Below are 13757 nucleotides of genomic sequence, written 5' to 3' on the forward strand. Positions count from 1 at the left end.
CCACACAAAAAAGAATAGTTAGCTACTGTTCCTTGGATATTTAAGCGAGCCAAACAAGAAATTCCAAAAGGATTCAAGAAAAAAATTGAAACTCCAAAAGGGAGAAGTATAAGTGAGGGGCGTTAAACGATGATGAAATTCTGAAGGCATGGGATAGAGCATTTTGGAATTTCCGAAGGAAAGAGGAGAGGTGCAAATATATTGATGTCACCCATAGCAGGGTATGCACTTGTTTTGACATGCAAGCTATTTGTAAATTACGACCATTACGTTATTTACGCAACGTAACACAGAAGAGCTCTCAGAAGCTAGTTGGGAGTCAGTTACTGACGTGTACGTGCATCGGAGATCGAATTGGAATTTGGAGTGTTGGTTTTTGTGCAGGGAGGAAAGCCAGAAAGCCTGGAGAAAAACCCTCGGAGCAAGGTCGAGAACCAACAACAAACTTTACCCATGTATGGCACCGGGCTGGGCCACATTTCGAATCCGGGCCACATTTGTGGGAGGCGAGCGCTCTCACCACTGCGCCATCCCTGCTCCCCAAAAGAGGCAAGCCTGTTAGGGCCTGTTTGCAATCTATGACACTGTTGAATTTGCTAAATTTGATAAAACAAATGTAAGTATAGCCCACTTTGAAAAAGAGTGATAGCCTGGGCCGAGAATATCCGCATTTCATTCTTTCCCCCCAAATAATTCCATAATCGCTCGCGCAGCACTCTCGGCCCAGGCTGCCACTCTTTTTCGAAGTGAGCTATTGATATATCTATTAGATATTGTTTACGGGTATCCCAGAAACCTCCAACGCTCATTTCAATAGCTTATTTTTATAATTTCTGTAATTGATCTGATGAACGACCGGGGCGTCTTTTAAATTTTAGGGGTCCTAGGAGGGGCGTTTATTTGAGAGAGGCGTTTATTTCACTTAAACTGTGACAACGTTAACAAAACAAATAAGACGCGTAATTGGCTCGCAGAGTAAGATAGAAAACAGAGTTTGTGATAAGGAGACTAATTTATTTTGCGCTAATGCAAAGCCTGGGGATGTCGCTCATAGTTCGATATCCATATTCATCATCTGGCTCAACCATGTTGGCATTGTTGGCCTCTTCGATGTCCGAGCCAAGCAAATAATATAAGACACGGGGCGTTTATTAGAGGGGGCGTCTAATACAAACTTAACACCCGAAGAGGGGCGTCTATTAGATACGAGGCGTTTATTTGAGAGTGGGCGTTTATTAGATCATTTACGATACTTTGAGCGGGATCTGTCTTAAAACCGCGCGATCTGATAGTTTGACTGCTATTTTGCGTGGGGGATTATTAATATGGATGTCTTTGTGGCTGACTTCAGTTCTGATAGAAAATGCTTTAAAAAATAGTTAGTTAGTTAGTCTAGGGGAGGGCCCGGGGACCCGGCCCCTCCTTATTTTTCGTGAAAGACATTTTTTTAATGACTCCCCCACTAAAACGTTTTTGGATATATATGCACAGTTAAGGGGCCCTCGCTTTAGTTCAAGGTCTGGATTCGCCACTGAAGACTTTGGGCAAAATGACTGATCTGTAGTTAATTGAAAACGAAGATAATTTAACCTCGAGAATGGGTGTCTGAGTAAAAATAACTCTTTTAAAAATGGGAAGTGTTTGCGTTTTTCATGAACCACTGTATGTAATAGACACTAAAAAGTATGTTAAATGTGATTCTACACAGTTGTTTTAATTTCATTGCGTGTTGCTTCGATTAACATATCAATATTGTTTACCCACAAGGTGCAGCTTTATTATTTTTATTACAGGTATTTTTATGCTCCTAATCTATCCATTATTTTGTCCAAGACTTAAATAATCTAAGCGCATGCATTTTCAATTACATCAATATCAAAATAAAATTAACATACTTTCATTGCAGCTACGATTGCAAAAGGTAACATTTAATAAGTTTTCAGTGAGCTATTTTCAAATGCCATATTTACATATAATGAAATAGTTAACGCCTCAGCTATTTTAATGAAACGTTCGAACAAGCGTGCCTTGACCACTTTTCTTCTACACGCTGGTCATTTTCAAAGGGTCGTCTTCTTCGTCTTCTTCTTCTTGGTCTTCTTCGTCAAGTGCGCCGCCGTTATGCTTCAGCGGTGTGTCCTCGTTTGTATCCAGCTCCGAAAACTTGATGTCGTCACGTGACAAGTGGTCGACAATTCCCGCGCCAAGAGCGTCGCCCATGACGTTGACGCATGTGCGGAAACGATCCCTTAAAAAAACAAAAGGGATATCTTAGGCCGCCATTTGCTAATATAGCCTTCCACCGCCCACTCTGTTTAATCATAGGGGGAAACAATCCTTTGATTACAAAAGTTCTATGTTATACCAATTATATTCCCACAGTTTTCGCAGCAAAAGATCAGCGACCGGGCGCGAAAGATAGATTTGTTATTCCGCTATGTTGCACCCACTTATCGATGGAATATGGTTGCGAAGATGCTGTTTAAAACTCGTTTTCTTCCCAAATTATTTATATGCAAAGTAGCTTTTATCGGAGATTATTTTGAATGAAGGTTATTATTTGGTCGAAAACTAGCGTTAGATCAAGAGGTTGACGTTTTTGAACTTATCTCTTGTTTCCAGAAATTCATACAATGTTTTTTAGCTGTGTTTTTCTCGTGGATAACTAGGTTTAAAACCTAAATAGCTTGCTTCTTTTCGCGCCCGAGTGCATGCTTCGGCGGCATAACCAACCAAACTAACTACGGGCCAAGCTAACTATGGGCTCTCTGATTATTTGTGTTCAAGTGGTCATCAGTTCATCAGTTGAAAACTGGTGTTGAAAAAAAAACTGCAAAAGTAATTAGTTAAAACTTACAAGAACCAGTCAATAGCTAGAATAAGACCAATGTCTTCAGTAGGAAGATTCACGGCTTGGAGAACAATGATCATGGTAACCAGGCCTGCTGATGGAATGCCGGCCGCGCCGATAGCTGCTGCGGTGGCCGTCAAACTGGCGGAGAAAAAACAAATTATGAAAAGAGTTAATAAATGCTCAATGATCAGGTCATAAATAATTAGTGGATCGGAGCAAGTCAATATTTTCTTGAGTCACCAATGTTCCCCTGGCTCTCAGAAGTATGCCCAGGGAATACAAATTGCTTCCCCATCCCCTAGAGAGAAAACAAACTTTTTCCCCGTGTTCGCTTATGGCACCGGTAATCAAGGGCAAAGACAAAAAATCTATCCAACATATAGCAAACATCATAATTATAACCCTACCATTTTAATTGTTGTCTCGTAAATATTTTTGCAGCGGCCTCGCGTCCACAAACAACAATTGATTGTTTCAGGGGGAGGAAGGGGGAGACAAGAAAGGAGCAATATCTGATCGCATCATTTCACCTAGAGCAGAATAATGTCCTCTGTATTAAAAGTATTGTTCGTAATTGTAGCAGGACTACCCGACTTTGCGTGATCTAGCCTGGTTTGACTAGCCTAGCATGACCTATCCTAGCGCGTCCTAACCTAGCGTGACCTTTAATACCTAGCGTGCCCTAGCCTAACGTGACCTAACCCAGGGTGACCTTTTCTAGCGTGACACAGCGTAGCGTGACCTACCCTCCTTTCCAACTGATAGTGTTATTTATATGGTTCTTACACTGTTGTGACAATCTGTCCCGGTGCGAGTGGAATGCGGTTTAGCTGCGCGATCCAAATGGCGCTAACGCCTTCATATAACGCTGTTCCGTCCATGTTGACAGTGGCACCCAGAGGCAAAACGAAACGACTGATGCGGCGGTCGATGCCGTTCTTTTCTTCAACACAACGCATGGTGGTTGGTAAAGTAGCAGAGCTGTAAGGAACGAAAAAAGCAGGACGTCAGATTGTCAGAATGTTAATCAGTTAATTAGCCAGTCGGTCAATCGTTCTTTCAGTCAGTCGACCATTCAGACACCCAGTCAGTCAATCAGTCACTCAGCCTGAACGTCCGTCCGTTATTCACTCATTCAATGAGTCAGACATTAATCTCACTCGTTCTTCCGTCTGACCGTCCGTCAGTCGGTCAGTAAGTCAGTCAATATGGAGATTAGACAATCAATAAATCAGTCAGTCCGTCGATCAGCAATGAGTCAATGGCTAGCTCGACATGTCAATCAATCTTCGATCAATCAAATAGTCAACCAGTTAGCAAGATAAATAATATCAGGACTGCCATGGTCACATGATGTAGAGCACACGAGATATTCAAGTCTTCCAGTGGTCAGAGGACGTTTTACTACAGAATAGTCAGTATCTGGAACTCCATGGATAGCTCTCTAAAAACTCTCGAGAAAGTATCTGCTTTTAAGTTTTATCTTAAACGTAAACTTATCAAAGATTTTATAGATTCTTAATCCTAGTTAATTAATTTTAAGTATGAATATCATCTTAGAGTTTTAAGTAGTTTTAAATTATTATTGTATTTATTTCATTGTCTTTGAAAAGCCTCTAGGGGGAAAGTCAATAAAGTATGTATGTATGTATGTATGTATGTATGTATGTATGTATGTATGTATGTATGTATGTATGTATGTATGTATGTATGTATGTATGTATGTATGTATGTATGTATGTATGTATGTATGTATGCATGTATGTATGTATGTATGTATATTCACTTACCTTGAGTCTGTACCGAAAGCAGTCACCATCGCCTCGCGCAGGCCCCGCATGAATTTGTACGGGTTTTTGCGGGTAATAGCGACGAAAATAATCGGAAGCACAACCAAGACATGAATCAGTAGACCCACAATGACTGTCACCATAAACATTCCCAGCAGCCTCAGCGCGTCCAGTATGTCAGCCATGGCGGCCAACTTGGCAGCAATCATGCTACAGATTCCTATGGGGGAGTACCTGGGGAAAGATTGTTTGGAATCATTAGAGCACAAAGCAGTATTCAAAGGCATTTTTTTAGCACTAGTCATGTTTTGAAATGAACTGTAAAAAATTGAGCTTGTTGCTGCCGCAGCGAGTGAGCCTGAAGCGAACGAGCGAGGCAGCTCTCTAATCGACAAAGGATTACTTTATGGAGCCTGCAATCACTTTTACGAAACGCAAGGAATTATGGTTGGCGGTAAGATGAAAGGCGCAATGAATTGTGGTTATGTGCGAATGGAAGGCGCGAAGCAGGATTTCAAACAAGTTGGATCTTTAAGATAACTAAAACAGTAAAATACCCTGATTTTCAAAGGGAAAATGTGTTATCAAGTTCACTCAAATCGACTCGAAACTCTCTTCAGTCTAATTTTACTTCTGTGACTTCTGGTGTGACTTGCAACTTGAAACCGACACGCAACAGGGGGAGTAGGCTGGCGTTAAACTTTTTGCATAACCACTGCCAGTGCTGTGTGTCACCATACATGACCGAAAGTTAACGCGAAAGCGGATCCTGCCTGAGCTCTTGGGAATTTCTGAGGAATTATGTCGTAGTACATGTCTGTTCAACTTTTATTAATCCTAAGACACCTTGCATCGATCTCGCCCGCTAGTTGAGTTTTATTAAGATTCCATAATTAATTCTTCTTTAACGTATGTTTATACTTCCTTGATATCGCTACAAATATGGCTTGTTGTAATATTAAATCTCAGTTTAATTTTACAATACTTAACCGTTTTAAACATAAAAAGTAGTACAATTCATAAGGTTACTGCAAGCATACTTCTACATCGTTCTTCCCCTGGGCATTAAAAATCTCATTTCAAGAAACTGAAAAGTAATTTACTTGGAATTTAGCTAGCTGCATATTACCACTGTAAAAAGCCGCCTGAAGCATGTTAATCCTAATACCTTTTAACTAAGTTTAGAAACAAACTATGTCTCTCTGCTTTTTTAGATTCCAAATCTTTCCTCGACTTTAAATAAAAAAAAATGAAAGAACACCGTGTATAAGTCTGACAACTTAGTTGTATTTCTGACCGGGAAGTCTGTTACGGTGTTTTATCACATACCACATGACCAAGGTCACCATCTTCATCACCACCTCATTTAGAGTCTCAAAGAAAGCTTTGAGAGGTAATCCCTTGTCACCCATCCTGCCCAGAACAATGCCGAACACAATTGAGAACACTACCAAGCCAAGCACGTTCATTCCTCCCTCAGAAGCAATATACTGCCCGTCTGGGATGGTGTCAGAGCCTGGGTAGATCTCCTTGGTAACGGTGACGTAGTCGTGGGTACCATTGTTGTAGACTTTTGTGGTGCCGTTTGGGTGAAGTGCGCTTACATTGACTGTTTTGTTGTAAGACTCGATCTTCGCAGGAACTGACTTGTACTTTGTGTTTTTCTAGTGGAAAAATCAAAGTAATTTGTATTATGTAGTATGTTAGGACTGACAGTCTCACCGACTGCTCAAGACTAGCTATCAGTTTAATCGTTTTGATATCTACCTGATAACTTGACTGATGGGCTATGTAACTGGCTACAAGGTCTCATTAACTGACAGACAGACTGACAGACTGACTGACTGACTGACTAACTGAACACAATGACTTACTGATTGACTGACTGACTGACTGACTGACTGACTGACTGACTGACTGACTGACTGACTGACTGACTGACTGACTGACGGACTCATGTACTGACCGACTGACTAACTGATTGTCTAACTGACTAACTGACTGACTGACTCATGCACTGACTGACGAACTGACTGACTGACTGACTCATGCACTGGCCGACTGACTAACTGATTGTCTAACTAACTAACTAACTGACTGACTGACTCATGCACTGACTGACTGACTAACTGACTGACTGACCGACCGACCGACTGACCGACTATTGGAAATCTTGTTGGATTTGACCTGAAATATTTTACAACTTCATGGAGAATTGAAATTAACATTCACTTCACAGTGATTGGACAAGCTCGACTCAAAACATGACTTAGGTTCGCAAAGAAAGATTTGGTGAAAAATTGACACGGTTTTGGCTCGCATTCAACAGCTTTCAAAATCTTTAAAAGACAAGGGCTACATACAAGTAGCTTTCATAATCTCCTTCGCAGCCGTTGTAACGCATCGCTCACTCCTCAGATGCGTTTTGTGACGACCCAAACACATTTTATTGATCATTATTGATAAGTATCAAAGTGAACTGTGAATTTGTCATAAAGGTATCATTCATTACCTGGCGGAAGGTTGCTTCAACAATATTCTTAGGAAAGCAGCTCCTGTTGATGAAAAAAAAAATCAGTACTTTGATTTTTTTTCGACTCTTTAATTTCCAAGAATAATTAACATAAAATTCCAGTTACAAGATGAATAAGTTATCAAGCAGACAGGTCATGAGATGAAAGAAAAAAACTCGGGAGAATTGCCTTTGTCAAGACGGGTCTGCCTCATCCTCAGGTGGCGTTGTTTGGCTTGATGGTTACGCGCGCGAGTTTTCCGAGTTACATGCCCAGAACTCACGCGCACCGCGCTCCAACGAGGGACGCCTGGGAACAAGACAGAGGGAGGGAGATCGACAGAGGATGGGCCGTAGTAAAGGAAATGAAAGGCTCTTAGTAAAGAGTTTTTTAGCCTTTTGACTCTCACACTGACCAGCTTCGAATTCTCCTCAAAATAACGATACAGAGACAGGCAAAAAGATCCCGATAAAAAATAAAGCAAACTGAACACTTGGAGTCAACCATCTGAATCTAAAAACAAATTCTCTCAACTATACTGCAAAAAATTTATGAGATCGGTAAGAAGATTTTGTATGTTGACTTTAAGGCTTGGATGATTAAATCCAAATATGCGAAGAAACGGCAAGCTTAGCAGAATCGACTACTAAAACGAGCATAGCTTATCGATCCCTTGCATTGATCATAAATTCTCTCGGATAACTGATTCTGCAAGGCGCAAATTTCTTTATGTTTGCAATAAGAAAACGCAACCGCTACCTTGAATAGAATTTCGCTCGCACCAATCCTCTTCATTGACTTCACGGCCGAGCAAAGAATGGGCTTCACCGACAAGACTTCAAAATTCTTAACTTTCCATGTTTAACTTTTATTTTTGCTGCGCATTAAAAAAAAATTATATCTCTGCAGAGCAAGTGAGCTCAATAAAAACACATGTGTTAATAAACTCAAATAAAGAAGATTGTTTTGCAATGTTTCACTGTTCGCAGACGAAAATCACATTGTGTATACGAAATCACTTCATCCAAGAGGTCTTAAATGAACTCCCCAAAGAAAGCGTCTTGTGAATCACTTAAAAAGAGATTCGAAACAGAATTGCCAAACTACGTAATACGAGTACATGAATGATAATCATAAAAAGAAAAATGAAATGTTTCCTGGTGAGATGAAACAATGCCGAGCAAATACAAGTGAAGTTAGTTGTTCTAGCTTTTAGCTCGATTAATAAAACTAAACGTTTCAAAAGTAATTACTGCCTGAGATAAAACGTTTGGACTAGGTTAAAGTTTAAAATATAGTCTTTCTGGCACGGAAGGATTTAGCTGTTTTAAAAAGTAATAATTATATTTACAAACTTGAGACTTTTTTTCGACATGATTAATATGTTTTTACGCGATGTTGCAGTGTGCGAAAAAGTCGCGCGTGGCAGCTGCTAAACAGCGTGGTGTCCAGGCTTCCCCGGAGAGAGATTTAAAAAACATTTCGTATACAAAAAACAAGATATTAATTATTATTTTATGAAAAACTCTTGTGTCGGTGATAATGGTACAGTAAGGTTACATGCATGTTGCAAAAGTTAGACAATTCAAAACTGTAATATTTTACATTTGCAAGTCTTTATCGATAAATTGTAAATCAGTCTGTTTGCTTTTTTTATTTAATGCATTTTAAAAAGCTCACAAAGCAATACCTGTTACAGAGGCCCTAATGCTATGCAGCCTTCATAGCAAACTTATTTACTTAAATTATGAGAAAAAAGGCTTTATACATGACATAACAAATCACGAAAACGTGGGAGTTGTTCTTCTCAGAAGTTCTGATAACTTAAGGCGCTTTCCATTTTCCAGAACTGGCCGGTCTTCGTTGTTAGTCAGATTTGTCCTGTCAAATCAGTCAATACATGAATATTATACAATGATGTGGTGGATTTGTGGGATAATCTCGTGGAAAAAGCCCATTTCACATTCAAAACCACCGGACCGGCCGGCCAGTTCTGTCAAATGGAAAGCGCCCTTAAATTCAAATCTCAATTTTTGTTCGAATTCTGATAAATGCGTTTTTTTTTTTTTAAAGCTTATCTTTCTGAATTGAACGCAACCATAGGCTCTCAGGAAACGAGAACGAGCGAATTAGATAGCTGTTATGCGCGGAAATAAAGCACTCATTCCCATTTTTTTCTTACTTGCTTATTTTCCTCGTACATGTATTTGCCGGCTCGTCGACTCGTTTTCGCGCGGCTTTGCCACTCGCGCGTGACCCAAACGTAAACCTGCAGCTCGCAGGCTTTTTTGTCAAAATATGCACAAAGAAACCGAAACTAGAAAAAGCTTACTTGATGTCCGAATAAGTGTAAAACAAGAAACAAGCAAATTAAAAGTTATTACCTTATCAAATCGAGAAACGAATCCAAGTTTCGATGCGGGCCAGTGATTCGTGTTTCCTCGGCTTCCCCTTTGTCGCCCGATTCGCCTGGACGAATGCTCACGACTAGCACAATCCCTAGGATAACAGCCAGCAGCGTGGTCGTAAGGTAGTACAACACTGTGCGTCTTCCAATCTTTCCTGTAGCCTTCGAATCTAGCGTAGCTAGCGCGCATATCAAGCTTGCTACGATTAAAGGCAGGATCAGCAATTTCAGCATGTTCATGAAGAGCTCACCCGGGAAACCAATCAACATAATAGTTGTGGCTTTCTCCTCCGGGTCCTCAATGTCGTTGACGGAAGGATTCACGGCCGCGCCGATTATAAACCCGATCACGACGCCGACTACTATCAGGAAAAGCAGAATGTCCTGTTTTAGGACGCACCAAACCTTCAGCCAACACGAACAGCATTTGCTAGGCATTCCACCACCTCCTTTACGCTTTAGAGAGGCCATGACACTCTTACCACTGAAGCGTAGCTCTGTGAAGATCCTAATGGCGTCCAAACAGCATTAAACGGATGAACTAAGCGAGTGTTTTTCTCAACCAGTTTGAATCCAGCTGGGACAGATTAATCCTTTGTGCATTAACAGTAAAATGCGCGCATTGTTTCCTTTATGTTACAATCCGTGGGTTCTTCATTAAAATTTTAAAACCGGACCTTCTAAGACACGTGTTTTTAAAATGAACCCTTGAAGTCAATAACATCTCTGACTGTTAGGAATCAATTATATTTTGAACGCTTTTAAAGCAAAAAGAATGAAGTTTCATGTTTAACAATCTTGGTAGGAATCGTTTTTTTTTTCTTTTTTTTTTTTTTTTTATTAGGCCGGCGTAACTAAAGTTCATTCACACCGAGTTACTGCTAACATTTATGCAAAAGAAAAAAGTTCACACAATTAAAAACAGAATTCGACTGAAGAGTCATTTTTAGCGTTATAACTGTACATCTTTCCAGCTAAATTTCTAAGTTTTTTTTTTATTTCTGTCCAATAACTAAATTGACAGAGGTGATATTTTTTATGCAAATAAGTTTATAATTATTGTTTTATTTATTTTTCATATAATGACAATGAGTTCAATCTGAGAGACTTATACTTCGTGGAGGAAAATAATCTTTGCCAAGGTTAAGAAAAAAAAACATGCAAGTTTTAATTTTCATGTTCAGTTTTTATTAAGACATAAAAATGACCTCGTGTCAAGCGATAGAGAAAGAAAACGGGGTAGACAAAAGGTCTTCGTGGGGAGCACCAAAAAATCAAATATAAAAATCTTACGGTAATCAAAACACGCCAAGAAATAGTGAAAATTAATTTAATAGCCAAGTTTGTTATTTTAAGTAAGTCGACGTGTAATGGGGTTCAGGGGGAGAAGATTGGAGAGTGGGATGGGGTGTGGAGTAAGGCAGGGGCGAGAAAGAGGGGGTGGGGGAACTTCACACGCTACGATAGCCATGGAAGCCGTGCTCAAAAGAAGTATACTGTTTAAGTTAAGTTTTTTTTGCCGGAAAATTAATTCGACGTGCCAGCGGAAAGATAGTTGGTAAATTTAGAATCGTGCAAAGTATTTCGACATTTTAAAAAGGCTGCTGTCGGGTGGCTACTGCTACGCCATTAAACGAAATCGATAAAAGAACTTAACGCCGAAGAACTGATCCGAGTTCGGTCCTGATTTTTTTTAAAGCGACCCGGGAATTATAAGTACGTTACCGCTAGTCAATATACGAATTATAACGCGGTTGAGTTGGTTTCTCCTGCAAAACCCGGACACTGCAGATGAAATGTGACAAAAGGAATAAAATATAAGAAACAACACTTTCTCCAAAATTCAATAAATCGTGTCTGGTCATACAAAGGACCTGTCGAATGCCGTTCTCCCATTCATAATTTCACCTCCCTCCCCTCCCCTCTCCTTTATGAGTGATACGCCTATAGAGTCCGCGCGTTTACTTTGCAATTAAGGGTTGCCTTTGTTTGAATAAAGCAGGGAGAGAGCTTTTCATGAACCTTTACTTTAAAGCGCTATGAGCCATGGATATGGCGCTATATTAATCTTTTATTATTATTATTATATTATTATTATTATTATTATTATTATTATTATTAGAGTTCATGACAAGTGGTAAACAACTCATCAATTTTAGATTGCAATGGGATAGAAATGAGATTCACAAACATCTACCCTCTTGGATTTGACCCACGGTAAAATCTTTCGTCAGTTCTCTTCTAAGTTTTCAGGCAGTGAATCGGAAAATATTAATTTTTAGGCATTTAAACAAATACAGCATTTCACTCAGGCTGGTTGTTTATCTAAAGAATTTTATTTTTATTTTTTAAAAGTTACTGTATTTTAACGACGTTCATAGAAAATTGCTGCACCCTAGGTAATTGTTTACATTCAAGTACCCTGTCACCACAAAGGGAATCTTGAAAATATTGCTCAGTCAGGATGGATGTTGTGGGTCCAGGTTTTTTATGAGGATGAGATGGGTCCTGGCAGGGGGGGTTTGTTAATGAAAGGTGCAAGTCTTTATTTTTTAGTCAACTTCAAGGGTGGAAAAATCAATTTCTCAAGAACCGTCAGCATATCCAATCAGATTATTTGGCTTGTTACAGTTTATACTAAATATCCACGGACAGTTGTTTTGTCAGAAGCCACCTTGTGTCGGTGAACTGAGCGAAACACAACACAACATAACGTAGCATAACGAAAGGCGATGTAACGTAACGTAACATGAATATAACATATCAACGCGAAGAGTAACAACTTTTGACGCAAAATGTAACATCATCACAAAATTAAACAATTTTTCACGCAAACTGAAACGTCTTTATCGCGAAGTTTCACAACACAGAATGTAACAACCCGTTTGGAAAGATAATTACAAGTAAACCTTAACAAACATTACGAATCCACCTTGTGCGGCCGCAAAACAACCTTCAGTCCAACTTTAGCAAATAGTTTGGTAGTTTCTCAGTTGGGTAGTCTAAACCTTTGATGTCACTAGTACCAGTCTGCTTGGAGAACGAATTTAGAATTTAAAAAATAAATTAAACTTAAATTTTTGCTAGAATGCTCAAATAACGAAGATGTTGGGCAAGGCATGTCAAAGAGTATTGGTTTTACTGTGTAAGAGAAGATAGAGCGGTTTTCACTTAAGAGTGTCGACAGTAATTCGCGTTTGCATTGATTCGGCATTACTACGCTTAGTGATTGGATTAAAACTCTTGTGCCATTTTCTCAGCCAATCAGAAGTAAAACCAAAACAAATCGTGACTCGCTTGCGCACATTTTCCCGCGCTTCGTGCCAGCTACATGTATTTGTTTCGAGTTTTGATTGGTTCACTGGATTGTCTGTGGTCTTTGTGTTCGGCTAGAGTGATTACTTTGGTTTTGGTTTTACGACACTCAGTTGAAAACTGCTCTAACACATCTGGCGGGGGCTATAAACAGCATGCCTGCAGATGGGCACAGATGGAGTCACGGAGGGACATGGACATGTCATACCTTATTGTTACTTATTTTCGCGGGACTTAATAATCGCGAAATTAAAGTCCCGCGAAAAAAGGTTCTCGCGAAAAATAACGACGCGAACTTTAATACCCTTCTACATAATTCGTTATAATTAATCAACGTTATGGTCAGTTTACCACATAATGTTCTTGGTACAGTCGTCAAACTAGCTCAACTTCGTTACAAAAGAACATGTCAAACTGTTGTAAGCTTCGTTTTGTTATGTGGTTTTGTTCAGTGCCATTGGAAACTATTTTCGTAGAAAATTAAAATAAGTTGTGTTAATTTTGAGACTTACTGTTTGTTAATGTAGACTAGTATTTTGACACAGTTTTCGCGAAATTTAGTTCCTTTAAATGTATTCTTTTGGCCAAATCGCGAAATTTAAGTCCCGCGAAATATGCCCGTTCCATTTTCGCGAAATTAAGTTCCCGCGAAAATAAGTAACAATAAGGTAACACCACACGGACATCTTTAAGTTGGTAATATATGTAAGAGGCAACGCTATTACCCTTCATTTCATTTGAGCCAGTCCGGGAACCAGTAGAGAAGCGGCTTGGAGTAAGTCGAGTAATGCTACTCTCCCTGGATGGGATGCTAGTCCATCGCAGGTTACTCCCCAGCACTAGTACTCTGTCAGGTTACCCCAACATTTCGCTGGGCA

At 39.6% G+C, this 13757-nt stretch overlaps 1 protein-coding gene across 1 annotated transcript; it reads right to left on the minus strand.

Moving 5' to 3' along the window:
* Nucleotides 1-1714: 1714 nt before the first annotated feature.
* Nucleotides 1715-10241, minus strand: LOC144662917 (excitatory amino acid transporter-like). The gene is made up of 7 exons (XM_078523852.1): nt 9542-10241; nt 7157-7199; nt 5974-6308; nt 4645-4878; nt 3641-3835; nt 2858-2992; nt 1715-2248 (listed from the first exon to the last, which is right to left on the minus strand). Exons 1-7 carry the CDS (start codon nt 10033-10035, stop codon nt 2044-2046), a joined length of 1641 nt encoding a protein of 546 aa, XP_078379978.1. The 5' UTR covers nt 10036-10241; the 3' UTR covers nt 1715-2043.
* Between the last annotated feature and the right edge of the window lie 3516 nt (nt 10242-13757).

Source organism: Oculina patagonica, chromosome 8, assembly GCF_052425735.1.
Source record: "Oculina patagonica isolate OP01 chromosome 8, crgOcupat, whole genome shotgun sequence".
NCBI classification, from domain to species: domain Eukaryota; kingdom Metazoa; phylum Cnidaria; class Anthozoa; order Scleractinia; family Oculinidae; genus Oculina; species Oculina patagonica.